This window comes from Pipistrellus kuhlii, unplaced genomic scaffold (genome assembly GCF_014108245.1).
Source record: "Pipistrellus kuhlii isolate mPipKuh1 unplaced genomic scaffold, mPipKuh1.p scaffold_m20_p_145, whole genome shotgun sequence".
Classification (NCBI taxonomy): domain Eukaryota; kingdom Metazoa; phylum Chordata; class Mammalia; order Chiroptera; family Vespertilionidae; genus Pipistrellus; species Pipistrellus kuhlii.
This window is the reverse complement of record NW_023425455.1, coordinates 183,494-210,011: the sequence shown is the minus strand read 5'-3', so window position 1 is coordinate 210,011 and position 26,518 is coordinate 183,494. Positions and strand designations below refer to the sequence as shown.

General features: G+C 64.0%; 3 protein-coding genes and 1 long non-coding RNA gene across 10 annotated transcripts in view; 1 reads left to right on the top strand and 3 right to left on the bottom strand.

Moving 5' to 3' along the window:
- Positions 1-4,871: 4,871 nt before the first annotated feature.
- Positions 4,872-5,777, top strand: LOC123652349. Its single transcript, XR_006741620.1, has 2 exons — positions 4,872-5,613; positions 5,646-5,777. It is a non-coding gene; the product is annotated as an uncharacterized LOC123652349 (long non-coding RNA).
- Positions 5,682-9,303, bottom strand: JOSD2 (Josephin domain containing 2). 4 transcript variants are annotated; one of them, XM_045581628.1, is made up of 5 exons: positions 9,121-9,303; positions 8,442-8,644; positions 6,851-6,976; positions 5,913-6,107; positions 5,682-5,824 (listed from the first exon to the last, which is right to left on the bottom strand). In XM_045581628.1, the coding sequence occupies exons 2-5, from the start codon at positions 8,582-8,584 to the stop codon at positions 5,725-5,727; spliced, it is 564 nt and encodes a 187-aa protein (XP_045437584.1). In that variant the 5' UTR covers positions 8,585-8,644; positions 9,121-9,303; the 3' UTR covers positions 5,682-5,724. The 4 variants fall into 4 exon arrangements, with proteins under 4 accessions (XP_045437584.1, XP_036293523.1, XP_045437583.1 ...); XM_036437630.2 differs by having other exon boundaries at positions 8,442-8,598; positions 9,121-9,302; XM_045581627.1 differs by lacking the exon at positions 9,121-9,303 and adding an exon at positions 9,079-9,095.
- LRRC4B (leucine rich repeat containing 4B) overlaps positions 5,836-26,518 on the bottom strand; it is a 50,834-nt gene continuing 30,151 nt past the window's right edge. Inside the window, exons 3-4 of one of the 3 annotated variants that reach the window (XM_045581625.1) lie at positions 15,371-17,267; positions 5,836-5,907 (exon numbers count right to left, since the gene is read on the bottom strand). In XM_045581625.1, the coding sequence (XP_045437581.1) occupies positions 15,372-17,267 (1,896 nt within the window). In that variant the 3' untranslated portion in view covers positions 5,836-5,907; position 15,371. Of the gene's footprint in view, positions 5,908-15,253; positions 17,268-26,518 lie in introns of those variants that run through there. The other 2 variants (XM_036437627.1, XM_036437628.2) reach the window with 2 other exon arrangements.
- On the bottom strand, positions 9,562-12,008 carry ASPDH (aspartate dehydrogenase domain containing). 2 transcript variants are annotated; one of them, XM_036437629.2, is made up of 7 exons: positions 11,862-12,008; positions 11,091-11,235; positions 10,767-10,851; positions 10,526-10,675; positions 10,221-10,441; positions 9,991-10,145; positions 9,562-9,732 (listed from the first exon to the last, which is right to left on the bottom strand). In XM_036437629.2, exons 1-7 carry the CDS (start codon positions 11,914-11,916, stop codon positions 9,689-9,691), a joined length of 855 nt encoding a protein of 284 aa, XP_036293522.1. In that variant the 5' UTR covers positions 11,917-12,008; the 3' UTR covers positions 9,562-9,688. The 2 variants fall into 2 exon arrangements, with proteins under 2 accessions (XP_036293522.1, XP_045437582.1); XM_045581626.1 differs by having other exon boundaries at positions 11,714-11,988.

Sequence of the window (26,518 nt, the reverse complement as noted above, 5' to 3'; positions counted from 1 at the left end):
GAGGCGAGGAGGCGGTCCAGGTACATACAGCAGGTGCTTCCTACACGCTGCAGGCAGGCGGGCAGCCAGAGGGAGGCCAGGAGGAGGAGCGGAGTCTGAGGGTGGAGGCCTCCTGTGGATGTCCCTCCCCCATCCCGGCCCAGCCCCCCCTTCGCGCCCAGCCCCCCCCAGCTGCCCGCCCGGAGCCAGGACAGGGGGCACAGGCTATCCTGGGCCTGGCACAGCCCCTGGGCGGAGGGGGCTGCCCAGCCCTTGTCGGCTGTGTCTGGGGGGACAGGGGTTGGGGCACCTCCTGATCTCTGTCTCTCAGTCCCTGGTATCTCCGCATCTCTGAGTCCTGCAGTCTCCCCATCTCTGATTCTTTGCATCTCCCTGTCTCTGAGACTCTGCCTCTCCCTGTCTCTGGGTCTCTCTGCATCTCCCTGTCTCTGAGACCCTGCCTCTCCCTGTCTCTGGGTCTCTCCCCATCTCCCTGTCTCTGGGTCTCTCCCCATCTCCCTGTCTCTGGGTCTCTCCCTCCATCTCCCTGTCTCTGGGTCTCTTTCCTGTCTCTGAGACCCTGCCTCTCCCTGTCTCTGGGTCTCTTCCTGCATCTCCCTGTCTCTGGGTCTCTCCCCATCTCCCTGTCTCTGGGTCTCTCCCCATCTCCCTGTCTCTGGGTCTCTCCCCATCTCCCTGTCTCTGGGTCTCCCTCATCTCCCTGTCTCTGGGTCTCTCTGTGTCTCCCTGTCTCTGGGTCTCTCCCTGCATCTCTGTCTCTGCCCCCATCTCTCAGTCGGTCTCTAGGCCTCTGTTTCTTGCTATCTCTGAGGGAGGATCCCCCAATCCAAACCCTGGACCCCCCCCCCCCCCGGTCCCCTCCCCAGGATGAGGACAGGTGCCCAGCCAGAGGCAGAGAAGGAGGAAGAAGGAGGCAGAGGAGTGACAGTGGTGAGGACAGAACAGCTTTATTCATGGAAACTGCAGTGGAGGGCCCCACAGGCCTCGGAGGAGAGCTGGAGAGGGAGCCGGAGGGGGAGCCGGAGGGGGAGCCGGAGGGGGAGAGGAGGAGGAGAGGAGGGGGAGAGGAGGAGGAGAAGGAGGGGGAGAGGCGGATGGCGAGGAGGGGGAGCTGGAGGGGGAGCCGGAGGGGGGCTGGAGGGGGGCTGGAGGGGGAGCTGGAGCAGTGGGGAGAGAGGTGGGTCTGGAAGATGAGAGAGAGAGATGAGCAAGGAGGAGAGAGGAGGTATGGAAGATGAGAGAGAGAGGAGAGAGAGAGAGGAGAGAGAGAGATGAGAGAGAGGAGGTGAGAGAGAGAGAGAGAGAGAAAGAGAAGAAAGAGAGAGAGAGAGAGAGAGAGAGAGAGCTGAGCGACACAGAAGAGAGGAGAAGGGAGGCAGAGAGACACAGGGGAGAAGGGAGAGAGCGGGCGGGAAGTCAGATGGAGAGGGCGGTGGGAGGGACAGGGTCTGAGAGTGAGAGTGAGAGAGAGAGAGGAGAGAGAGGAGAGAGGAGAGAGAGAGAGAGAGATGGGAGGGAGAGAGGAACAAAGCAGGTAGAGAGGCGGAGGCCGGTGTGGGAGGAGAGGATGGGAGAGGATGGGAGAGCGGAGGGACAGAGGCAGAGGTTTGCAAAGGGGGCGGAGGGAAATGGAGAGCAGGAGGGGCAGAGATGGGAAGAGACCCAGAAAGACAGAGGGAGAGGGAGAGAGGCGGAGAGAGAGGCAGAGAAACAGAGGGAACGGGACAGAGCGGCGGAGAGAGAGACAGAGACAGGAGAGGTTGAGAGGAGCGGAGAGGGAGGGAGCAGGGAGCCGGAGAGGCCGAGGCGGACGCCCCTCTCACCTGGCGCTGGCGGCGGCGGAGCCTGGGGCCGCGCGGCGGGATTTAAGGGGCGCCCGGGGGGCGGGGCCGCGCCCCCCCACCCCCCACTCCCCACTCCCCACTCCCCGCCTTATCGGGCCGCGGGGCCCGAGCTAAATCCGGCCTCAGCTGTCAGCGCCTCGGGGCGCCGGCCGGGAAGGGACAGCTGCGCCCTCGCACCTGCCGCCCCCGCGCCCCTCCCCGCCCCCTGCCCCTGCCCGGCGGGGCGGGGGCCTGCGGGCTGTGTGGCCCCAAGGGCAGCCGGGCCCCCGGGCAGGTACAACGGAGTCAGGGTCCCAGCACCCCAGGAGGGAACAGTAACCCCCATCCGTGCGCAGCGGGGGTCAGAGGGCGAGGGGGCCGGGGCCTGCAGGACCCTCTGCCCCCCTCCCCTCCCCTCCCCTCCCCTCTCCGGCCACCGCCCGCCCGGCTTCTCGGACCATATTAGGCGGCAGCTGCGAGGCACCTGGGCGGCTGCTCAGCCCGGAATAGAAACACTTGGGGTGCCCGCCAGGCTGTCTGGGGCCGTGGGCCAGGGGCAGGGGCAGGCCCAGCGGGAGGAGGGGGCCCCGGGGGCCAGGGAGGCGCGGAGACAGGGAGAAGGTTCCAGAAAGAGGGGCGCAGGGGGGGAGCCCGCTGGGGAGCCGGAGGGAGGGACCCGCAGGAGCCGCCCAGGGTGGGCTGGGGGCCCCAGGTTCGGGGTGTCTGAGCCTCCAGCCGTGTTTCCCTCCTGCGCTGTTTGACTTCTTTTTTTAATAATATATTTTATTGATTTTTTACACAGAGGAAGGGAGAGGGCTAGAGAGTTAGAAACATTGATGAGAGAGAAACATCGATCAGCTGCCTCCTGCATGCTCCCCCCCCCCCCCCCCACTGGGGAAATGCCCTCAATCAAGGTACATGCTCTTGACCGGAATCGAACCCAGGACCTCTCAGTCCACAGGCTGACGCTCCATCCACTGAGCCAAACCGGTTTCAGCAGACTTCTGACTTTTTAAAAATATATTGTTATGGCCGAAACCGGTTTGGCTCAGTGGATAGAGCGTCGGCTTGGGGACTGAAGGGTCCCGGGTTCGATTCCAGTCAGGGGCATGTACCTTGGTTGCGGGCATATCCCCAGTAGGGGGTGTGCAAGAGGCAGCTGATCGATGACTCTCTCATCAATGTTTCTAACTCTCTCTCTCCCTTCCTATCTGTACAAAATCAATAAAATATATAAAAAAATAAAATAAAATAAAAATATATTGTTATGGACTTCAGAGAGGAAGGGAGAGGGAGACAGAAACACCAATTATGAGAGAATCACTGATTGGCTGCCTCCCGCACGCCCCACACCTGGGCGGAGCCAGAACCCGGGGCCTGCCTCCCAGGTCACAGGTTGGCGATCAAACCACTGCACCACACTGTCCGGGCTGACTTCTGACTTTACCAGTTGCCCTTTGACCTCTGGGAGTCTTGGAACCCAGAACGCTTCAAGCCCCAGCCCCCACCCCCCCGCCAGCTTTTCGGGGTGACAGCTGCCCTGCCTGCTGCGGGGGGGGGGGGCAGCTGCTTGAATGACTTGCTTTTGGGGGTGATGCCCAGCTTAAGGCTGAGTGGGGACACCCCTCCCTGTGCCCCTGGTCCCCAATCCTGTTTAGCCCTGTGGGGTCCCCGCTGCTGCCCAGCCCCCCTTCCCCCCCACCCCTGCCTGCCTCCCAGGTCAGATCCTTGGCCCCCGGAGCCATCTCCCCTGTCACCCAGCTGTCAGGGCCCTTCAGCCACTGAGCACATTGTGTTCCCAAACCACTGCTCCTCCCCCTCCTCCCTGCCTCAGGTCACACCCCTGGGCACCTGCTCCCCCCTCCCCCCCCCCCCAGCCTGCCAGGCCCAGACTGTCCTCTGTCCCCTGGTCTCTGTCCCAGAGCCGCCTCCAGGGCCTCCGTCAGCCCAGCAGCTCCCGAGGGTCTCTCTGCACCCAGGACGGACCAGCCCCCCTGCCCACAGGCCCCCCCCCCACACACCCTCTTCCCGCCGCCCTCGGAGGCTGGTCTGGCCTGGCCAGCAGCCACCTCATCGCTCATCACCTCCTCAGATAACACGGGGCAGACGGCTCTGCTCAGCCTCCCGGGTTCCCAATTCTGGAAGGCTCCCTCCTCCCCTCCCCGGCCCTCCGGACACCCTCAGCCGGGCCTCCCAGGTCCCCCCACCTCCCTGGGACCCCAAAGTGTCCCGCGGGACCCTGTTAACCCACCCCCACCCCCATGGGACAGGGGAGGTCTCCCGTCCCGCTGCTTTCTCCTCCCACCTGGCTCACAGCCCCACCCAGAGCCGGGCTCAGGGGCGCCGGAAAGCAGACCTAACGGGGCGCTGGGGGGGGGGAGGGGAGGACAGGGACCAGGGGCCTCGGGGAGCGGGTCCTTGCTCTGTTTAAAACGGCCGCCTCCTGGGCACGGCTTCCCCATGTGTCAGCCCTCCCCCTGCCCCGCCTGCCCCTGGGCCTTTGCACTGGCTCCCCTCCCTGCGGGCGCTGGTCCTCCACCTGCCCGTGGCTCCCTCCTCCCGGAGCGCTCAGCGGCGCCCCTGAGGCCACGCCCCCTGAGGCCACGCCCTCCGGATGCCCACGCCGCTGCATCCTTTGCCAAGGTTGTTCTTCCCAGCATCCCTCCACACGGCAACGCAGACTTCACCACTGTGGCGGCCACATGTGCTCCAGGAGTACAGAGTGGGCGGGGCCGGCGCCGTTTTTAAATACACTTTATTGATTTTTCACAGAGAGTCAGGGAGAGGGAGAGAGAGCTGGAAACATCGACGAGAGAGGAACGTCCGTCAGCCGCCTCCTGCACGCCCCCCGCCGGGGATGTGCCCGCAACTGAGGTACACGCCCTTGACCGGAATCGAACCCGGGACCCTTCGGTCCGCAGGCCGACGCTCTATCCGCTGAGCCAAGCCGGCTGGGGCGGGAGGGCTGTTCCTGGCCTGTGGGGCCCTCACTCCCTGGCCCTCCGTCCGTAAAGCCGTGGTGAGGGCGGGCGCTGGGCCCCGCCTCGTCTCTCTCGGCCTCCCCTCCTGCCTGCCTCCCCGCTGCCCGGGACCCTGGTGCTTCTCAGAGGCCGCAGGAGCCTCTCCGCCTCAAGGTCACCCTCAAGGTCAGCGCCGAGCGGCCGGACTCCCGCTGCAGCCTCCACTGCCCTCGCCCTGAGGCCGCACCTGCTCCCAGTTCCTGGGGATGGGGGCGGGGCGGGGCCCACGGAGCAGAAAATGAAGGGTCCTCCCTCCCTCCAGCTGATGGACGGAAACCCCACCTGCGGCCAGACATCCCTGAGCTCTGAACCACCACCGGCCCCTGCCAAACACCCTGAGCTCCCATCCCGAAGTGCCTAGGCCCCTAAACACCCATCAGCGTGTCCCCTCTCCTCCCCTTACAGTGCCTGTGCCCCGCCCTCGCTCTCTTCCGCTCTCTCTGGAAGCAGCGGCAGTGGTTCTCCCTCCAATAAAGCCTGTGTCCTGCCATCCCGGTTTCTGGCCCGTTTCATCTTTCAGAAATGAGTCTGAATGAACCCTGCCTTCTGGGGTGGGGGTGCCCCACAGGCGGGAGGAGGCAGGCCGGGGCTGGGACTCACAGGTCACGGGGGGTGGGGGGGGGGCAGGCAGGGCTGGGAATGGCAGTGCCCCTGGGAAAGGAACAAATCTGATTTACTGAGGCAGAGCAGCTGGGGGCTGGGGCGAGGGGCGGGGCCTCCGCAGGCCCAGGAAGGGAGGCTGTGCGGTCGGTCGGTCGGTTGGTCGGTCAGTTGGTTGGTCGGTCGGTCGGTCGGTTGGGAGGCTCCTGTGGAGCTGGATGCTGGAGGGACTCGGGGGGCGCGAGCAGGGACAGCAGGGCGGTGGGGGCTCCCCGGGGGGCTCAGTCGAGCTGCAGCCAGCTGTTCTTCTCCTCCACCTCCTTGGTCACCACCACCAGCACCTGGCACAGGCCCGGGGCCAGCACAGCCCCCAGGAAGGACCTGGCGGGGAGAGGGGAGGCTGAGGCGGGGCCCGCCCCGGCGCGGCCTCCTGGGGGCGGGCGGGGCGGGGGGTCCCCATCCCCCTCACCTGAGCCCGTCCTCGTCCCCCAGCGCCTCCGGGGCCCGCAGCTTGGAGTCCAGGTTGTAGTAGACGCCGTCCACCTGGCGCAGGGCCACCCAGTGCCGCCGGCGCAGCGGCAGAGTCAGCAGCCCCAGCGACACCGGCGCCGGCAGGTTCAGGATCAGCCCCAGCACATGGGGCAGCGCCAGCTGGGTCAGGGGCCTGCGGGGCGGGGGGGGGGGGGGGGGGGCACATCAGGGCTCCCGCACCAGCCCGCCGGCTCCTTCTCCCTCCACCACTCATCCATCCCCTGCCACCCACTTCCCCGTCCACCCGCCCCCTGCCCACCCGTCTGACCCCCGTCAACCCCTCCCACCCCTCCACCCCCCACCCCCCCAGCCCCCAACCACCACCCACCACCACCTCCACCTCCGCCCAACGCTCCATCCCCTCTCCATGCCTCTGCCATCGACCTGCCGGTTACCCAGCCACCTCCCCCTCCTGCCCTCCCCCACCCGAAGCTCCCAGCCACCAGCCACCCCTCCCCGTCCAGCCACCCATCATCCCAGACAGCGCTCGCCCAGCCAGCTCCCCACCCACACACCTCCCCACCTCCCACCCGACTCATCTACGCTACCCACCCAGCCACCCAGCCCCGTCCACTGCCTGTCCACTCCTTACCCATCCTTTGTTCACTCAGCCCCTCACTTACCTGCCCATCCATGCAGCCCCTCGCCCAGGCACCACCCACGCCACACATCCAGCCACCCAGTTCCCATGAAGGTACCCACCACCCACCCATCAATACCCATTGGCACGTCCTTCCACCACCTCCAACCCATCGGTCCACCAGCCAGCGTCCGCCATGCAAACCTGCAGCCATTTCCCCCCCCCGCCCCCCCCCTCTGTCCTCACACCACGCCCCTGTGCCAGCCCAGCACCGGACACTGAGCCTCAGGTCCCACCTCCTGCGGTCCCACCACACGGCGGTCAGGCCCAGCCCCTGCAGGGCCGCCATGATCACATTGATGTCATAGTTGCCGGTGCCCAGGAAGCTGCGGTGGGGGTTCAGCCGGCAGTCCGGGGCCAACCTGGGGGGGGGGGTGTCAGAGACTGAGCTGGGCCCCTAGGAAGGTCTCCCCCTCCCCACAAAGCGTGAGAGCCCCAGGGTCTGCCAGTCACCAGCATCGGAGTTCTTCCCCCATCCCTCCTGCCCCCCCATCTGCCTCCCTCCCCTCTATCTGCCTCCCTCCCCTCTATCTGCCTCCCCCCCATCTGCCTCCCTCCCCTCTATCTGCCTCCCTCCCCTCTATCTGCCTCCCTCCCCCCCATCTGCCTCCCTCCCCTCTATCTGCCTCCCTCCCCTCTCTATCTGCCTCCCTCCCCTCTCTATCTGCCTCCCTCCCCTCTATCTGCCTCCCTCCCCTCTATCTGCCTCCCTCCCCTCTATCTGCCTCCCTCCCCCCCCATCTGCCTCCCTCCCCTCTATCTGCCTCCCTCCCCTCTATCTGCCTCCCTCCCCTCTATCTGCCTCCCTCCCCTCTATCTGCCTCCCTCCCCTCTATCTGCCTCCCTTCCCCCCCCTCCTCCAGCTACACCTCCCTTCTGAGCCCTTGTCTTCCTCTGCCTGGACCCTCAGCCCGCCCTGTCACTGCCCCTGCCGCCCCCCTCCCCCCAAGCCGCCCTGGTGCGCCATCACCAGGATGGAGGCCCAGGCCCCGGTGGCCGCCTAGCCTGGGTCCCCTCCCCCGTTTCCCAGCCACAGCTCTTGTGCCCCTGCCCCCAGCCTCCCCTCTCCCCTCTCCCCTCCCCTCGGAGGCCCCCCAGCCTGTTGTCTCTCTGAGCCCCCCACTCTGAACACCTTTGTCCTCTCTCTGGCCCTTGGTGGGCAGGGCAGGGCAGGGCAGAGAGGGGCAAATGTGTGTGGCATTTTCCTGTGTGTTTCCCTGACCCGGACTCTGGGTCTCCGGCCAGGCCAGGCCGTGCGTGAGAGCGCTGGCCGCCCCGTTCTGGAGGCCGCGGGGAGGGCCTGGGGGACGAAGGGGCCTGAGCTGGGGCCAGGGGTGTGTGTGTGTGTGGTGGGGGAGGGGGCTTGAAGCAGAGACACAATAAAGAAGCGTTTGAAATCTTGCACAGTGAGGAGGAACATTCTAGGCTGCTAAGATGAACAGGCCACGCCAAGGCCCAGAGGCCTCCAGGAGAGGGACGGGTTTTGGGGAGCAGTGAGACCTGAAGCTGCAGAGCACGCAGGGCCTGGGGGCTGCTCCCAGGGGTGCTGGGGAGCCAGGGGAGGGGCGGGGGCAGCGCTGGGGCGTGTGCAGGTGGATCGGAGGGGGAAAACCAGAAGCTGGGGCCAGAGGGGAATGGGGCCCAGGGCCCAGACAGGCCAGGGGAGGGGGTAAAGGCCCAGAGGAGGGAGGGCGAGGCCTGAGGGGGGAGCCCTGCGGATGGACGGGTGCAGAGGGCCGCAGGTCCGTCTCCCGGTCCGGGGCCGGCCCAGCGCGGGGTGCGGGCTCTGCCCCGGGCGGTGGTCCCGGGGGGGGCGGGTGAGGTCACCTCTTGCAGATCTCATCGGCAGCCTCCTGGCTAAAGAGCCGCTGCTGCAGGACGTTGTTGAGGGCGTGGATGGCACACAGCTCCAGGCGCTGCCGCTCGTGGTACACAGAGGGTTTCGGCTGAGCTCCTGAGCCCTGGGACATGCCGCCCTTCACTCCTGCGAGGGGGGCGCAGGAGAAGGTGCTCAGGAGACGGACCGGGAGCTGGAGGCCCAACCTGTCAGCAGGCTCCGGAAGCACCACCATTTACCACTGCGGCGGGGGCTGGGTGCAGTCTGAGGGAAGGGGGGGGGCCTGGCCCTGCTCCCCGGCCCCCCTCCCGGCAACAGGGCCCCCCCACCCGCCATCCCGAAGCAAAAAGGCCCCCTTTTCTGCTCCCCCAGCAACAAAGGAACCCCCCTCCCGTCTGTAGGTGACAGGATCCCACCCTGGTTACCTAGCAACAGAGAGCCCCCCACCCCATTAGATAACAAGTCTCTCCTTTAGTTACTTAGCAACAGAGGGATCCTTCTCCAGTCTCTAGGTAACAGGGTCTCTTTTGGTCGCTTAGCAACGGACGACTCCCCTCCCATCTCTAAGCAGCAGGGTTTTCTCTCGCAGTTGGCACCCGGCAGCAGAGCCCCTTCCCCAACCCACACCCCAGCCGCGGCGCTTGCCCGTTGCCAAGCAACGCCCCTCACCCCGCCTGCTCTCTGCTCCCCGGAACCAGAGGCTCCCGCATCCCCGTGGGCAGCGACGCTGGGCTGCGAGAGTGCGGAGCCGGAAGCTCGGCGCTGACTGGGCAGGCGGCGCGGACTACAGCTCCCGGCGCCCCCGCGGTCCAGACTACAACTCCCGGCGGCCTCCGCGAGGAACGTCTGGGCGGCGTGGCCCGGAAGTCCTCTCTGCCTCCGAGATCGTGGGAGGGCAACTTCCGCCACTCTCGGCGGTGAACCGCGGTTAGTGCGCTCTCTGCAGAGGCCCTCGCTTCCGCTCCCCCCCCCCCTGCCGCTCAGAGGATTCTGGGACATGTAGTAACTAGGTTCTCGCGATGGCTACCCGGCTGGTTGCTCCCCGCCGAGCCCGCCCCCTGAGGTGGCCTGATGCCCCGTGTGCAGACGCAGCGTGACGTCACAGAAGACTAACCAGCCTGCGCAACTTTACTGAGACAGGAGAGGGGGGGTCCGGGGAAACTGAGGCCAGGGCAGCGGCCGCATGGCGGCGCGGGGGGAGGGAAATGAGATGAGGATGTCCTGGGGAGGAGACGTCTCAGCAGATGTGGATCCCGGGCCTGGAGGGGAGCTGGCAGCAGCCTGCGGGGAGATAACGGGGATGAGCCACACACCTGGAGGAAGGAACAGAGGGGCACACCGGGGTGGGGGTGGGGGTGGGGGGAGACACACACAGACCCCGGGAGAGCGTCCAGAGATGGGGAGAGGAGGGAAAGGGTTCAAAGCCTGGCCTAGGTGGCCAAGGAATAAAGGTCAGCCAACAGAGACAGAAGCAGAACTGCGGAGCACAGGGCCCGGGGCCGGGGGCCGGGGCCACTGACGCTGCAGGCCTGGCCGTACCCAGCAGGCTGCGCCAGAAGGCAGTGACCGTGGCAGAGCCCGTGACGGCGCCGGGCGCGGCGGGGTTCTCTCTGTGGGTGTGCACAGCGAAGCTTTGTCCCGTGGGGCCTGGGGGTCCCCGCAGCTCCACGTCCACCACGTGCATGTCCGTGAGGCTGCGGCGAGCAGGGTGGTCAGTGTGTCTGTCTGGCCGGCCCCAGTCCATCCCCCAGGGGCTCCGCGCGTCTCACCTGAGGTCCGCCACAAGCACCCCGATCACGCGGTCGAAACCCAGGCTGGGGGCCGCCAGGGCGGCGGCTGCCATGGTGTTGGAGTTGCGGGGGGCAAAGGGGCAGAGCCCGCGGACGGGGCCTTCGTAGAGCACAGTGCGAGGCCCGGTGCTCCGAGCTGCAGCCAGGGGTCCCTCCAGCCGGAAGCCATCGGGATGGGTAGCCATAGTGACACGGAGGCTCTGGAAGTGACAGCCAGGGTCAGGGGGGCCGGGGGAGTCTGTGCAAAGCCCCACCTCTTCCTGGGGACCCCCACAGGCCCTCACCTGGAGGCCCCCGGCCGAGTCCAATCTGCTGATGTCCTCCGTGCCCCACAGGGCCCCCCGGGCCACGAACACCGCGTGGTTCCAGCGTTTTGAGGCCTCCAGGAGCTGCCGCTCTGTGGCCTGGTCAGCCAGGGCTGAGGGGGACCCCACCTGGGGTGGGTGAAGGTGCGTGGGCAGAGGTCAGGGGACCCCATCCCACTTTGGGGTGGGGTGGGGCCAAGGAGGAAGGCGCAGGGCTCACCAGGAGATTGGCATGGCGCAGGATCTGCGCCCCAGATTCCTGGATGATTTTGGGGTGGGCCACTTCCACCACAAGGTCAGGGTGCCTAGGAGAGGGGGGAGAGGGGAAGGGCCTTGGAGAGAGAGTAGGTCTCCCCCCCCCCCCCAGATTTCCTCAGTCTGTAGTGGCCTGTCCCTCTCCACTCGGCCTGGGAGGGGAAACGGGATGGGCGGGCTTGTCCCAGCTCATACTTGGGTGACGCAAGGCCCAGAGAGGGCGGGGGCCTTGCCTGAGGTCACACAGAAGCTCAGGGAGCCCCGCTCTCTCAGGGCAAAGGCCACTGACCTCTCCCCAAGGTCGCTGAGGTCCTGCAGCTGCAGGGAGGGGGGCACTTTCCCCACCAGGCGTCCCGGGTCCCGATTCCAGACAAAGACCAGTTCGAGGCCCAGTTCCGGCCCCTGAGTCAGCAGGTGGGAGACCAGGGACTGTCCTGGGAGGAGGGAGAGAGACTCAGAGCACAGGGGACGAAGGCCCAGGGGGAGGGGGACGGAGGCCCAGGGGGAGGGGGAAGGGGACCCAGGGGGAGGGGGACGGGGACCCAGGGGGAGGGGGACGGAGACCCAGGGGGAGGGGGACGGAGGCCCAGGGGGAGGGGGACGGAGGCCCAGGGGGAGGGGGACGGGGACCCAGGGGGAGGGGGACGGAGGCCCAGGGGGAGGGGGACGGAGGCCCAGGGGGAGGGGGACGGGGGCCCAGGGGGAGGGGGAGGGGGACCCAGGGGGAGGGGGACGGAGACCCAGGGGGAGGGGGACGGAGGCCCAGGGGGAGGGGGACGGGGGCCCAGGGGGGGGGGGGAGGGGGACCCAGGGGGAGGGGACGGGGACCCAGGGGGAGGGGGAGGGGACCCAGGGGGAGGGGGACGGGGACCCAGGGGGAGGGGACGGGGACCCAGGGGGAGGGAGACAGACCCCACGGTGGGGAGTAGAGGCCACTCAGGCAGCCAGTCAGCCAGGGCGCAGACACCGACATGGGTGACAGGTGCGTTTGTGGGGACACAGGGCTTGGGGGGCTTCAGGGAGGGGCCTGGGGAAGAGCCCCAGATGGCCAGGGACTCACCGAGACGGCCATAGCCCACCACCCCCACCCTCCGCGGGACCCTGTCCAGGGCCATGTCCTCGCGTCTGGTGGTCTGGCCTGCGGTCCGAGCTCCGTCCGCTGCTGGCTGCCCGCCCCGCGCGCGCGCGCACAAACACACACACACACACACACACACACACACGAGGTCTGGGCAGCCGCTGATCTTTGGACATTTGACCCTTGAGCCTCTCCCAAGCCGTCCCCCTTCCCCGCAGCCCAGCGGTGAGGGTGCCAGTTTGCTGGGCGGAGGCGGGGTGACGGTCCTCGGGGCGTGGGGGGTGTGTGGCATGGTGATCTGGGGCTCCAGGGGCCCTGCGTGGCCCCCACCGTGTGGGCCAGTTGCTTCCCTGCATCCTCCCTCCTCCCTTGCTGCTGATGTGGAAAATTTCCTCTGCAGTCCCCCGCCCCCTTTTCTGGCCGGCCAGGTTGTCATGGAAACTGCATCCTGCTTGGGGTGGGGGTGGAGTTTGGGAGCAGGGAGGAGAGATGGTGACGGGGACTGGGGCTCTCAGTCTGTGCCCTGGCTCCTGCGTTTCCAATGCCCCCTCCCCCAGCCCCCCGCGGGCACTCCCCCCACAGGCCTTGGCAAACGTTCCTCCATTTGGGTCTCTCTGATCCCTCTGCTCCGTCCCTGCCGCCCTGGACCTCCATCTTTCCAGCCCCACCCCCATCCCACCTGGGCTGGCCGCCATTCTGTCCCCCGCCAGGCCAGGCCCTCATCTCCCCTCTGAAGGTCTGGAGGCCTGGCCTCGCCTGGCCGTTCCTCGTCTCCCCACAAGGGGGCGGGATGGAGTCGGCTACCCCAGCTCGGGCCCGGACCTCCCTCAGTTCGCCTTGACTTGGGACCCTTCCTCCTCCTCCTCCTCCCCGGCCACCAGGCCAGCAGCACCCCCTCCCAGTGTTGTGTTCTCACCCCCACACAGTCCCTCCCTCCCTCCCCACGTCCCCTCGGTCGCCCCCCCCCCCCCCCATGAGCCGCCCCAGCCAGCGCGCCTGGGGTGCCTGGCATCGGAAATGGCGGCGCTCTGCAGCAGCGCGGCTCCCTGCCCCCAGCCGCCACCTGGTACCCGCCGCAGCGTTGCCATGGCAACCAGGATGGCTCTGAAAGAGGACGAGGGAGAAAGAGAGCATGAAAGAGGGAGCGAGGGAGAGTCCCGAGCAGACAGGCGCAGGCAGGAAAGGGCCCGAGTCCCAGCCATGGCTGCCGCTGCCTCTGTCCGCGAGGGAGGAAGATGCTTTAGGAGGGACTGCTGTGGGCCCCCACCTCTGTCCTCCCCTCCGGGGGCCTGGGGGCCTTCACAGCACCCAGCCCTGCTGGGTATGGGGCCAGGCTAGGCTGAGGGGAGGGGGCAGAGAGGGCTGAGACCAGGCCTGCTCCCGGGGCCCGGCCCTGCGTATGCGTGGCCGAACCTCCTCCTGAGTGGACCCGCCTCTGTCTGGCTACAGCTCGCATGGCCGCCCCAGGCGCCCAGGCCTCTGGAGGCTCAAACCTTGGCCTCCCTGCTCCCACCACCTGCTGCTAGCTCCGGGGGTGGGTGGGCTCTGCATGCGGCCCCTGCCCTGAGGGCCAGTGCAGCCCCCCCTCACCCCCAGGCCTGGACCCCCTTCCTCCGGCCTCTGCACTTACAAGACAATGTCAGCCCTGGCTGGGTTGGCTCAGAGGATAGATCATCAGCCTGTGGACTGAAGGGTCCCAGGTTCGATTCCGGTCAAGGGCACCTGCCTGGGTTGCGGGCTTGATCCTCAGTAGTGGACGTGCGGGAGGCAGCCAATCAATGATTCTTCTCATCATTGATGTTTCTAGCTCTCTCTCCCTCCCCCTTCCTCTCTGAAATCAATGAAGAGATATTAAAAAAAAAAAAAAAAGACAATATGCGGCTCCCTTCGTCCAGCGGCCACAGGGAGCGCCCCTGGCCCCCAGGTCACCCCTTCGCAGGGACCCGCTTTGCTGGGCAGCCTGTGACCCGTGTGCAGAGGACGGGCGCTCGGGCTCAGCTCTGTGACGGCTGGAATGTGCCCCCTCCCTCCCCCCCTTTAAGACAGGACCTGCGAGGGTGACCTGATGTGGACACAGTCCTTGTGGATGGGCCAGCGAGGCGAGGCTGGGGAGGAAGGGACCTCACCCAGCATGGCCAGCGCCCTAATGAAAAGGGGGAGCGGTGTGGCTCAGTGGGTAGAGCATCGGTCTGCAGACTCGAGGGTCCCAGGTTCGATTCCGGTCAAGGGCACGTACCTAGGTTTCGGGCACATCCCCAGTGGGGAGTGTGCAGGAGGCAGCTGATGGATGCTTCTAATTCTCTATCCCTCTCCCTCTCTATAAAAAAATCAATAAAAAATATTTTTTTTAAAAAAGCGGGGGGAGCGGGGACACAGAGGCCGGCGTGCTCAGAGGGACAGCGACAACGTGGAGACGCAGGGGGGTGTGGGTAAAGCTGCTGCCAGCCGGGGACCATCTGGGGTCACCAGCCAGGCCCCCCACCCCTCCTCCCGGATCTCCGTTTTTATGGCAGCCCCAGGAAACTACTTCGGCCCCTCCGTTTCTGCTGAGAGGCGGGGGGCGGAGCGAGCACCCCAAGACCTGCCTCAGAAGGGCTGCAGGGAGGTGAATACTAGTGCCAGGCGATGGGGCTCCCCCTGGGGCCTCCAGGGTCAAGGGTGAAGGGTCACAACCCCCTGCAGGCCCCGTGACACCCTCTCCTTCAGCTCCCCATCCACACTCACTGCGTTCTCTCCGTGTTCCATGCTTTCATGACCCAAAAAATATTTTTTTACTTTTTCCGTGTTTTTTTTTTTTTTTTAAAGTAATTACAGAGCAGGTAGTCGTTGCCGCAAACCTCCCTTCAGTATCAAAAGAGTCTGTGTGTGTGTGTGTGTGTGTGTTGGGGGTGTGAGCGCTGGGGCGCCCCCCCAGCTCAGGGTCCCGGGGGGCCGGGTGGGCGCGGGAGGGGGCGGGCCAGGGTGTCTGGAGGCGCCGGCGACCACGTGTCTGTCTGTCTCTTCCGTTTGGAGGGGGGATGGGTGGGAAGGGGGGGCGGGCAGGCGTCAAACTGCAAAAAAAAGAATCTTAAAAGGGGGGCTGTCGGGGGACGAGGGGGAAGACGCCCCTCAAAAAAGCTGCCCTCCTCTCCCCTGGGGAGGTGGAGGGCGGGGCGGCGGGCGGGGGGAGCCGTGGGGAGAAGCGGGGCGCGCGGAGGACTGGGTGCCCTGGCCGCTTAGGAGTCCTGCGCCCCCTCCAGTCCCCGGGGATGGACGGGGGCGAGGCCGGAACCGCGGGCTCCGCGCCCGGGGCCCACCCTGTCCTCGCTGGGCCAGCCGCCCCCGGGGTCCGCGGGCAAAGGCTCCGAGCCCCGAGTTCCCGGACCGACCGACCGACCGACCGACCCTCCGTCCCCAGCGCATGTCCGAGGGGCTGGGGCTGCGGGGAGGGTCTCCGATCGCCCAGGGGCAGAGCCAGATCGGCGCGCCCCACCCCGCGGGGTCCCCCCCGCGTCAGATCTGCGTCTCCTGCACGTTCTCCTTGGAGCCGCTCTTGAAGAGCAGAGGTTCGTGGATGGAGTTGAGGCCGGGCGGGCCCTTGCCGCCGCCGCAGCCGCCGCCGCCGGGGTTGGCGCCGCCGCCGTAGTGCGCCTTGAAGGCGGCCGCCACGTAGCGGTGGTGGGCGAGGTGGTCGCGCTCCAGGGCGGGCAGGGCCAGGTGGCTGTCCCCGCCGCCGCCCGCGCCGCCCGCGCCCCCCGCCGCGGCCACGGACACGGCCGAGGCGGCGGGCAGCTCGTCCTCCACGTTGATGATCTCCACCGTGCGCGTGGGGCCGTGGTGCTTGTGGAGCTGGTGCTGCTTGCGCAGCTTGTAGAAGGCCACGAGCATGACGGCGGCCATGAACGTGATGGCCACGAAGCAGCCGATGATGATCTTGGTGGTCTTCATCACGTCGTCCAGGTCCTTGAGCGCGTTCTCCGTCACGTCCGTGATGGGCACGGTGAACGCCTTCTCCGTGGGCCGCGAGGAGCGCGGCGCGGGCGCCGTGGTGGAGGACGCGGAGGCCGAGGCCGAGGCCGCGCCGCCCGCCGCCGCCTCCCCGGGCCGGCCCCCGCCCCACGCGCCGTCCGTCGTGGGCCCGGGGGGCTCCTTGTCCGCCCCCCGCGTCTGCAGGGCCTCCTCGCCGCCGCCGCCGCCGCCGCCGCCGGGCTGCGACTCCAGCGTCTCCACGGTCACCGTGGTGAAGTAGGTGTAGGCGCCGCCGCTGCCCCCGCCCCCGGGGCCGCCCCCGGGGCCGGGACCGCCGCCCCCGGCTGCCCCTCCGGCCGCCACCGGGTCCACGGCCGAGACGTTGAGCGTGGCCGAGGCGGTGGTGTTGCCCGCCGAGTTCGTCACCATGCACGTGTACTGGCCCGTGTCCTGCACCGTGACGTTGGTGAAGTTGAGCGTGCCGTCGTGCAGCACAGAGATGCGCACCCGGTAGGAGCCGTGCGTCATGAGGGTGCCGTTGGGCGTGAGCCAGTTGACCGAGGTCATGGAGGTGCCCGTGCGGCACTTGAGCTCGGCCGCCATGCCCTCCGTGACGTTGAGGTCCGTGGGCGGCTCCACGATGACGGGCGCGTAGCAGGTGAAGTGCGACTGGTCCAGCTCGCCGATGTAGCGCCCCTTGAGGCCGGCGGGCGCGTGGCAGCGCGCGCAGCACGTGGTGTTGCTGGGCACCGTCTCCTTGAGCCACCAGCTGAGCCACAGCACGTCGCAGTTGCAGTGCCAGGGGTTGTGGTTGAGGTGCACGCGCTCGAGGCGGTGCAGGGGCGTGAAGAGGTCGTGGGGCAGCGACATGAGGTTGTTGTGGGACAGGTTGAGCTCCTCCAGCGACTTGAGGTCGTCGAAGGCGTTGCGCTCGATGGTGGCCACCTGGGCGTGCATGAGCCACAGCTTGCGCAGGCTCGTGAGGCCCTGGAAGGAGCCCGGGCGGATCAGGTCCAGCCGGTTGCCCGACAGCTCCAGCTCCTCCAGCCGCACCAGCGCCGTCAGGTTGGGGATGTCCTTGAGGTTGCACATGCCCAGGTTGAGGTAGCGCAGGTTGACCAGGCCCTCGAAGGCCGCCTCCGAGATGTACTCCAGCCGCTTGAGCTCGCCCAGGTCCAGGCGCCGCAGCGAGGGCACGCGGTTGAAGGCGTAGGACGGGATGCTCTCGATGGGGTTGTTGCGCAGCCACAGCTCCCGCAGCTTCGACAGGTACTCGAAGGCCTGCGTGGGCACCGTGGTCAGCCGGTTGTCGAACAGCTCCAGCGTGTTCAGGCTGGGCAGCCCGTTGAAGGCGCCCACCTCGATCTTGCGCACCAGGTTCTTGCTGAGCTGCAGGATCTCCAGGTGGCGGAGGTGCTTGAAGGTGTCGGTGCGGATCACCTGGGGGGAGGGGGGAAGGGAGACACCGTCAGGAACGCAGGTTACGACGGACCCTGAGCACCGGGGCGCCGAGTGCTGGCGGCCGAGGGCAGAGGGGCCCAGCTCTCTCTCCCGCCTCTGCTGGGGGGAGAGGATGACCACGACGCCATTTTGAAAAGACGGTTTGATTTTTTTAATTTATTTTATTTTTTAAATATATTTTCTTGATTTTTACGGAGAGGAAGAGAGAGAGAGATAGAGAGCCAGAAACGTCAATGAGAGAGAAACATCGATCAGCTGCCTCCTGCACACCCCCCACCGGGGATGTGCCCACAACCAACGCACATGCCTCTGACCGGAATCGAACCTGGGACCCCTCAGTCCGCAGACCGACGGTCTATTCACTGAGCCAAACCGGCCTCAGCGGTTTGATTTAAATATATATATATATATATATATATATATATATATATATATATATATATAAATGTTTTGTTGATTATTTTATTTTATTTTATTTTTTACAGAGAGGAAGGGAGAGGGAGAGAGAGAAACATCGACCAGCTGCCTCCTGCACACCTCCTACTGGGGATGTGCCCGCAACCCAGGTACATGCCCTTGACCGGAATCAAACTTGGGACCCTTCAGTCCGCAGGGCGACACTCTGTCCACTGAGCCAAACCAGTCAGTCAGGGCGGTTTGATTTTTGAAAATAGATTTTTTTTTTTTAGAATATTTTAAAAATATATATATATTTTATTGATTTCTTATGTAGAGGAAGAGAGAGGGATAAAGAGTTAGAAACATCGATGAGAGAGAATCATTGATCAGCTGCCTCCTGCACACCTCCTACTGGGGATGTGCCCGCAACCCAGGTACATGCCCTTGACCGGAATCGAACCTGGGACCTTTCAGTCCGCAGACCTACGCTCTATCCACTGAGCTAAACGGGTTTCGGCTAAAAATAGATTTTTATGGATGTTTGGTGGTGGGTGGGGGGAGGAGAGAGAAACATTGATGCGTTGCTCCACTGATTGGTGCATTCATTGGTTGCTTCTTGGATGTGCCCTGACTGGGGATCGAACTCACAACCTTGGCGGGGCTGAGTGTTTCTTGCAAAGGTAGACACTGAGCTGCCACGGGACCCAGCCTTTCTGCTCCTAAGGCTTTTCCCACGAGAACCGGGAGCAGAGGCCCATTCAGCTGCGTGGGGTGGGCGCCCACAGCCTCTGTGGTCATTGCAGCCTCGCCCGGCAGGCAGCCGCCCAAAGGCCCCTCACGGCGAAGGGACAGGCTGTGTGCGAACACGGAGCCCGCGGCTCAGCCGGGAAAGGAACAGCAGATGCATCTCCCGGGTGTGCGGCTGGGCGGAGCCAGGCGCCTGCGCGGTGGGATCCCGTTCGCTCTGCTCCCTGGCTGAGCTGGGTGACTCTGAGGGTGCGTGTGGGGGAGTCAGGCTGGGAAGGGGCGCGAGCGAGCCTCCTGGGTGATAGAAATGTTCCAAATTGGGGGCCGGGGGCTCCACGGGTGAATGTAACTGCCACAATTCCCCAAACTGTACACACAAAAGGGGCATTTTTTTATATGTAAGTTACACCCCAATTAAGAAGACTCATCAGCTCTGACCGGTTTGGCTCAGTGGACAGAGCGTTGGTCTTGGGACTCGAGTCCCAGGTTGCAGGCTCGATCCTCTCCAGTAGGGGGCGTGCAGGAGGCAGCCAACCGATGATTCTCTCTCATCATCGATGTTTCTATCTCTCTCCTTTCCTCTCTGAAATTAATAATAAAAAAATAAATTAAAAAAAATAGTTAAAGAGCCGAAACCGGTTTGGCTCAGTGGTAGAGCGTCGGTCTGCAGACTGAAAGGTCCCGGGTTCGATTTCGGTCAAGGGCATGTACCTCGGTTGCGAGCACATCTTCAGTAGGGGGTGTGCAAGAGGCAGCCAATCAATGATTCTCTCTCATCAATGTTTCTAACTCTCTATCCCTCTCTCCTCCTCTCTGTAAAAAAATCAATGAAATATATATTTTTAAAAAATAGTTAAAGAAACAACCACACAGCCAGGACACTTATTTAATCCCACGTTTCCTAAAAGCCACGTTCGGAGAAAACCCAGGCCTTGGAGGGGGCGCAGGTGGCTGGAGTGTCATCACACACACGAACAAGCTTCAAGTTTAATTCCTGCTCAGGACAGTATGGCTCAGTGGTTGAGCATACACCTATGCCCAGGTGGAGGGCTCTGTCCCCAGTGTGGGGCGTGCAGGAGGCAGCCGACCAATGATTCTCATCACTGACGTTTCTATCTCCTTCTCCCTTCTCCTCTGAAATCAATAAAAACATATTAAAACACACACACACACATCTCCTCGGGGTGAGGATAATAATAATAATAATAAAAAAGAAAGCCCCAAACCGGTGAAGTCAGCTTTAATCGTGTTTATTTAGCCCACTGGATCCCAAATGGTATGATTTCGACGAGTAATTGAGCTGAAACTGACGAGGGAGCGTGTGCCACTCGGTTCACACGCAGCCGTCCGGGCCCCTGGCGTGGTTTCCGCCCGCGTGACGGCGTGTGAGGCTGTGCGGGCTGCCAGGCACTGCCTGGGCTCCGGTGCTGCGGGCACACACCACATTTTATCTCCCCCCTGCCCCGCTCCCCCCTCTCCCCGCCTATGAAACCATCCAGGGCAGCGACAACCAGAGATGGCTAGCCGTCTGACACTTGCTGTCCGCCCCCACCCCCACCCTGCCCCCCGCCCTCCGCGCTGAGCTGGCCCGACTCCCTATTGTGTCCCCTCCTCTCCAGTCCACAGCCTGGCCCCCCCTGGACACCCGGCCCCAGGAGGTCTGTTCCTGATAGACTCTCCCTCCCTCCAACTGATGGGCGGACGTAAACTCCACCTGCGGCCAGACACTGAGCACCGAACCACCCATCAGCACCTGCCGAATGCCCTGAGCCCCCGTTCCTAAGCCCCCAGGTCCCTAACCACAGGCCTTACAGGAAACCACCAGTCAGCGCGTGCCGAGTGCCCTAAGCCCTGTCCCCTCTCATTCCTCCCCTTAAAAAGTGCCTGCACCCCGGCCCTCGCTCTCTTCCGCTCTCTCTCTCTCTGGAAGCAGCCGGCAGTGGCTCTCTTCTCTCCAATAAAGCCTGTGTCCTGCCATCCCAGTCTCCGGCCTCTCTGTTTCACCTTTTAGTTCCTACCCACAGTTCCCAGTCCCTCCCGCTCACAGCGCCCCCCCCCACCCCTGTCACCCCCAGAGCCCACGCCTGCCGCAGACTCAGAGGACCGAGTGTGTGACCTGCATCCCATATGACACAGTCCCTGCACAGGGGCCTGCATACTGTCCCCTCCCCTTCCCCCATCCTTCCTGAACTCCCCCCCCCCCCCCCCCGCCCCACAATTCCCTGAGCCCAGCGCATTCAACCCCACCCCCCCCCCTCAGCGGTCGCCTGCTGGGAGGCTTGTCCTGCCCTGTCACCCCCACCTGGGCCCCCCCTGCACCAGCTGCCGTTCTGCTGTCTCTCCCCAGAGACACCCCCACCTCGATCCTCCCTGCTCAGGCGGCAGGCCTGGGGCTCAGCCTCAGGGTCTGGAGCCAGCAGTGGCTTCCTGGGGACGGTGGCCTGGGAGGTGGGGGGCTGGAGGGACCCCTCGCCAGCCCTGCGGCTGACGGGAGGCTGGGGCGCTTCCTCCCCATCCCGGGGCGGCCTGCATGGTGCCACCACCCCGGCGTTCCTGGTCGGACGCGTCTGGAGCCCCCGTGTCCGGTCCTGGGGCCAGGAGTGCCAGGGGCGCGGCCGGAGCCCGGGATGTCCGGGGGGACATTGAGAACACGCACCCGTCTCACCTCGCCTTATCATCGCCCTGGGAAACGCCGGCCGAGCTCAAAGCAGGCCTCGCCGCTGCTTCCGTTAATAACATAGCGCCCCCGCCAGGGTGGCTCAGTGGATAGAGCCGGAGGACTGAGGACGGAGGGTGCCGGGTTCGATTCTGGTCAAGGGCACGCGCCCAGGTTGTGGGCTCGATCCCCCGGGGGGGGGGGGGGGTTGTGCAGGAGGCAGCCAACCTGTGATTCTCTCTCATCATCGATGTTTCTCTCCCCCCACCCCTCTGATATCAATAAAGAAATGTTTTATTTTATTTTAAAATATATTCTATTGACTTCTACAAAGAGGAAGGGAGATGGATAGAGTTAGAAACATCGACCAGCTGCCTCCTGCACACCTCCTACTGGGGATGTGCCCGCCACCAAGGTACATGCCCTTGACCGGAATCGAACCTGGGACCTTTCAGTCCGCAGACAGATGCTCGATCCACTGAGCCAAACCGGTTAGGGCTGCATCTATTTTTAGTTCTTTAATTTTCTATCCGCACACGAGATGTTTGATTTTTAGAGGGAGAGGGAGAGAGAAACATGGATGTGAGCTGGAGGCATGGATCGGCTGCTCCTGCACACCCCCTGCCGGGGATCCACCCCGCAGCAACGGGCATCCGCCTGCCTCCCTCCCCGCCACACGCCCTCCCTCCGGCTGCGCGGGGAGTCGAACCCGCGGCCACTGGGGCATGGACGACACTCTGACTGAGCCGCCCGGCCAGGGCTCCCCGCCCCGCCCGCCGTGTCCGTGTGTCTGAGCGGCCCGGCCGCTCCCTGCTCAGATGTCACGGTGTGTCCACCGGCTCACTGGACGCCTGCTGTGCGTCAGGCTTCACGCCGGGCTCTGGGGACGCAGCCGTGGACAGAGCTGACCGCAGTGGGAGGAGAGACGCTGAGCATGCTACACCGTCAGGAAGCGCCATGGTGACCGGGGCCGCCCGGGTGGAACGGGGAGCAGAGCAAACTCCCTCTGAGGCCGGGGCGGGCACCCTGCTGGCCACGGTCACGGGGGAGGTGGGGGGGGGTGGACAAGGTGGGCCGGGTGCCGGGGGCAGAGAAGTGAGGCCTGGGCTTCTGCCTCTGACAGCCGCCTGCTTGCCTGAGTCCCAGGGTCCCCTCACTCCTTCCTCCCATTCACTGGGCCACCCCCGCCCAGGCCGGCTCGGTGTCCAGGGTCAAGGACACAGACGCCTCATGGGGCTTCCCCGCCCTCATGCTCCGGCTCCCGCTGTGGTTACTCATGTTACTGAGGCCCGGAAAACCACTGCGTTCTGTTGGGGTTTTTAAGAAAACAAACTGCCAAGGAGCCCTTTATTAAAATTTAACGGTGGTGGGAAGATGATTAAGTGCACCGTTCATCCTAAACACTATGGAGATAAATTGTTTTTATACGTTCGGAATGCGATGAACCGGTAAAAATGTCGTAAGCTCCACTTTTGTGTCTTTTCCCGTTACGTTCGCAATTTTAAAAAATCATTATGTTTCCAACCACTTTTCACGGGGACTTCTCGTATCGCCTCCTTCCCGGAGATAAGGGCGCGCCTCCCTTTCCCAGGGGGGCACCCGGAACCCCTAGGACATGGCTGGGCCTGGCGGGCACCTCGCTCAATGAGCCACTCAGCTTAGACGGGGCCTCCGGGCCTCGCCGCCTCTGCAGGGGGACAGGGCCCTGAGGACTAAATGAGAAAAAGCACAGACGGAGACATCACAGCTTCACCCAGCCCAGCGCCAGGTGGCCAGTCAGAACCAGTGTCCCTAGCCGGTGTTGCTCAATGGATAGCGCCTCGGCCTGCGGACTGAAGGGTCCCGGGTTCGCTTCCAGTTAAGGGCACATGCCTGGGTTGTGGGCTCAATCCCCAGTAGAGGGCATGCAGGAGACAGCCAATCAATGATTCTCACTCATCATTGATGTTTCTATCTCTCTCTCCCTCTCCTTTCCTCTCTAAAATCAATAGAAATATAAAAGAAAAGAAAAGAAAAGAAAAGAAAAGAAAGAGAGAAAAAAAAAAGCACCAGCGTCTCCTCCCTTAGGGAAGACCATTATGCTATTTCGGTCAATATCACCTCACCTCCGCCTCCACCAACAACAAATACTGTCCCTGCTCGGAGGCCCAGGCCATGCCCCCCTCGTCCCTCTGGCGTAAGGCAGTGGGGTCAGGGGTCAGCCCTCCCAGGAAGGCGCCCCCTCCCCCTGCCCCTCTCCTGCCTGTCTGGCTCAGCTCCCAGCTCTCCCCTCCAGCCAGCAGTACTGCCCTGGAACAACGGGGTGTGAGCTGTGCGGGGCCACTTGTGATGTGGGCTTTTCCCGTTAACACCTGAGCGGGTTTGGGTCTGCGGCTGGGAGCCCGCGGATGCTGAGGGCGGACTCTGCGTTCACTGCTCCACACCGTTTTCCACTTGAGCATCCGCAGACACGGGAGTCTGGCGGGGGTCCTGGAGTCAGCTCCCCCCTCCCCTGGTAGACACCGAGGAACAAGCCAGTTTTGGGGGCGTCAAAAGTTGTATGTGCATGTCTGACCCTGTCCAGGGGTCAGCGGTGCTGTGTGCCTTCTGCCTGTCTCTCCGCCCAGCTTCGAGGTGGGCAGGGATGTGAACCTGCCCTGCTCACTGTGCTTGATGCAGCGCCGGGCACACAGTATGTGCCCAATAATGGCACACAGTAGGTGCTCCATAAGGGCACACAGTAGGTGTTCAATAAGGGCACACAGTATGTGCCCAATAATGGCACACAGTAGGTGCTCCATAAGGGCACACAGTAGGTGCTCAATAAAGGCACACAGTAGGTGCTCCATAAGGGCACACAATAGATCCTCAATAAGGGCACACAGTAGGTGCTCCATAAGGGCACACAATAGATCCTCAATAAGGGCACACAGTAGATCCTCAATAAGGGCACACAGTAGGTGCTCCATAAGGGCACACAGTAGGTGCTTCATAAGGGCACACAGTAGGTGCTCAATAAACCAATCAGGAACAGGACTGGGTGCTGCAGGTGTGCTAGCCGGGCCTGTCAGACACGCAGTGGGGGTGGCGCAGGGACTCAAGGTCTCAGCTGGGCTCCCGCTCAGAGCTGGTTTCCAGGTGGAGACGGGACCCACGAGGAAGAGCGCCTGGCGTGGAGCATGAGGGGAGGGACGCAGGCTGAGGCTGCGTCTGGGCCCAGCAGAGGGCGCCCCTGAGTGCGGTGTGGCTGGGACCGGACAGCCCCCAGGGCAGGTGCCTGTTCTGTTGCCAGGGGAACAGGGATGATGTGGGTGGGGGTAGGGGAAGGGGAGGGAGACAGAGGCCAGGAGAGGGGAGGGGGGTGGGTGAGAATCCGAACGGCCGGGAGGAGGCTGTGCCCCTGCAGCCAGGACTGGGTCACAGTTCTGTCACCAGGCGCGGGGCCCAGAGAGCTGTGAATTAGGGAGCATCAGAAGCCCGTGAAGAAATCAAGTCCAAACGAAAGAAAAGAAGCAAGAGACCAGGTTCAGCCCTAGCCTGTCTGGCTCAGTGGATAGAGCATCGGCCTGCACACCAAAGGGTCCCGGGTTCAATTCTGGTCAAGGGCACGTAGCTTGGGCTTCTCCCCAGTCTAGCCCTGGTCGGGCTCGTGCAGGTGTGTTTTTCTCACATCGATGTTCTCTCTCCCACTCTCTCTTAAAACCAATGGAAAGATATCCTCAGGTCAACAACAAAATAATACATAAATAAAACTGTTTTTTATTTTATTTTTTTAAAATATATTTTTATTGATTTTGTACAGAGAGGAAGGGAGAGTTAGAGAGCTAGAAACATCGATGAGAGAGAGTCATCGATCAGCAGCCTCTTGCACACCCCCTACTGGGGAGATATGCCCACAACCAAGGTACATGCCCTTGACCGGAATCGAACCCGGGACCTCTCAGTCCCCAAGCCGACGCTCTATCCATTGAGCCAAACCGGTTTCGGCAAAACTGTTTTTTAAAAAGAGAAAGAGATCAAGTTCGGCCATGGCCGGCAGGCTCAGTGGGTTGTAAGGTCATCCTTGCACCGAAGGGCTGTGGGTCCCATTCCCAGTCAGGGCACATACCCAGGTTGTGGGTCCAATCCCCACTTGGGGTGCATCTGAGAGGCAACCAATCGATGTTTCTCTCTCACATCCATGTTTTCTCTCTCTGTCTCTTCCCCTCTCTAAAAATCAATAAAAGACACATCCTTGAGTTAAAAGAGAGAAATCAAGTTCTGCTGCCAGCCTGCCCGGCTAAGTCCCAATCCCCTCGCTAACGGTGGCCTCCTGCACAGCACCCTCACCCTCCCTGCCTCAGTTTCCTGGTCTGTGAAATGGGGATAAGAATAAGGCCACCCTGGGAGGTGGCCAGGATGTTGAAGTTAGCGGACCCGTGGAACTAGGACTTGGAGCCATGGGGACAGGGCAGGCGATGAACTCATTGTGGGGGGTGTAATCCGTGGGGACCAGGGTCTTCTGGCTCTGGGGGCCTCCGTCTGCTCAAGTGACACGTGGGCATGACACCCCCACGGTCCCTCCCTGGGGCTGTCATGAGGCTCGGAAGCCACGTGGCTCTCCAGGACGCGGCGCTTCTCCCACTCGGCCATGTCACAGGTTGGACTCTGAGCTGAGCACTGGGCCAGCGGAGCCGGGGGCCGGTGTCCACGAAGCCGGGGCGCCGTGCACTCCGGGGCGGGGGCTCGCCGGGCCGGGCTGGGCGCTGGGAGCAGGGCCTGCGCCGCCGCTCCTCTGAGCGCAGCAGGATGACAGTGACCGCGGCGAGGCCGGCCGCGCTGTCGCCTCTCAGCTGTCATCTGCTGGCGACCTCGGTCCCCAGGGCCACGGGGCGCGCCTGGCACATGGCGGTGCTTAGCACACGCTGTCCAGGCGGGAGGCCGGTTTCCCGGTGACGGAACTTCACGACGTGTCAGAGCCCCACTGTCCCCATCGCAAGCGCTGCCGACATTTCCGGGCGGCCCCGGCTGCTGCTTTTTAAATTAATTTGTAAAACAAATCGGACATCCTGCTCGCATCCTCTGGAAACGCGATTCTGCCTGTGAAGCCCTTTCCTGTGTCACTCATTCCTCCAGTTCCGTCCTCAGCAGCCGGTGACTCCGCGTGAGATGCATGGCGCCCCGCTTACCCATAACCTCCCGCGTGAGATGCATGGCGCCCCGCTTACCCATAACCTCCCGCGTGAGATGCATGGCGCCCCGCTTACCCATAACCTCCCGCGTGAGATGCATGGCGCCCCGCTTACCCATAACCTCCCGCGTGAGATGCATGGCGCCCCGCTTACCCATAACCTCCCGCGTGAGATGCGCGGCCACTTGCTTACCCACAATCTCCCGCGTGAGATGCTCGGTGACCCTCTTACCCATGACCTCCCGCGTGAGATGTGCGGTCCCTCGCTTACCCGACGTC

Bases quoted from the DNA above. Each gene is read 5' to 3' on its own strand.
- JOSD2 (XM_045581629.1), bottom strand. From the start codon at position 9,012: ATGGGAGGGGAGTCGTCCGTTGCTAAGCGACCAAAAGAGACCCTGTTA. The intron at 6,977-8,441 runs GTGACCTCACCC...CCCCCCCCCCAG, and splicing joins GCCGATGAGATCTGCAAGAG to GTTGGCCCCGGACTGCCGGC. The intron at 5,825-5,912 runs GTGAGGGGGATG...TCTCCCCGCCAG, and splicing joins GGGGACGAGGACGGGCTCAG to GTCCTTCCTGGGGGCTGTGC.
- ASPDH (XM_045581626.1), bottom strand. From the start codon at position 11,774: ATGTCGGTGTCTGCGCCCTGGCTGACTGGCTGCCTGAGTGGCCTCTAC. The intron at 10,442-10,525 runs GTGAGGGCCTGT...TGTCACTTCCAG, and splicing joins ACTCGGCCGGGGGCCTCCAG to AGCCTCCGTGTCACTATGGC. The intron at 10,146-10,220 runs GTGAGACGCGCG...TGCTCGCCGCAG, and splicing joins GTGCTTGTGGCGGACCTCAG to CCTCACGGACATGCACGTGG.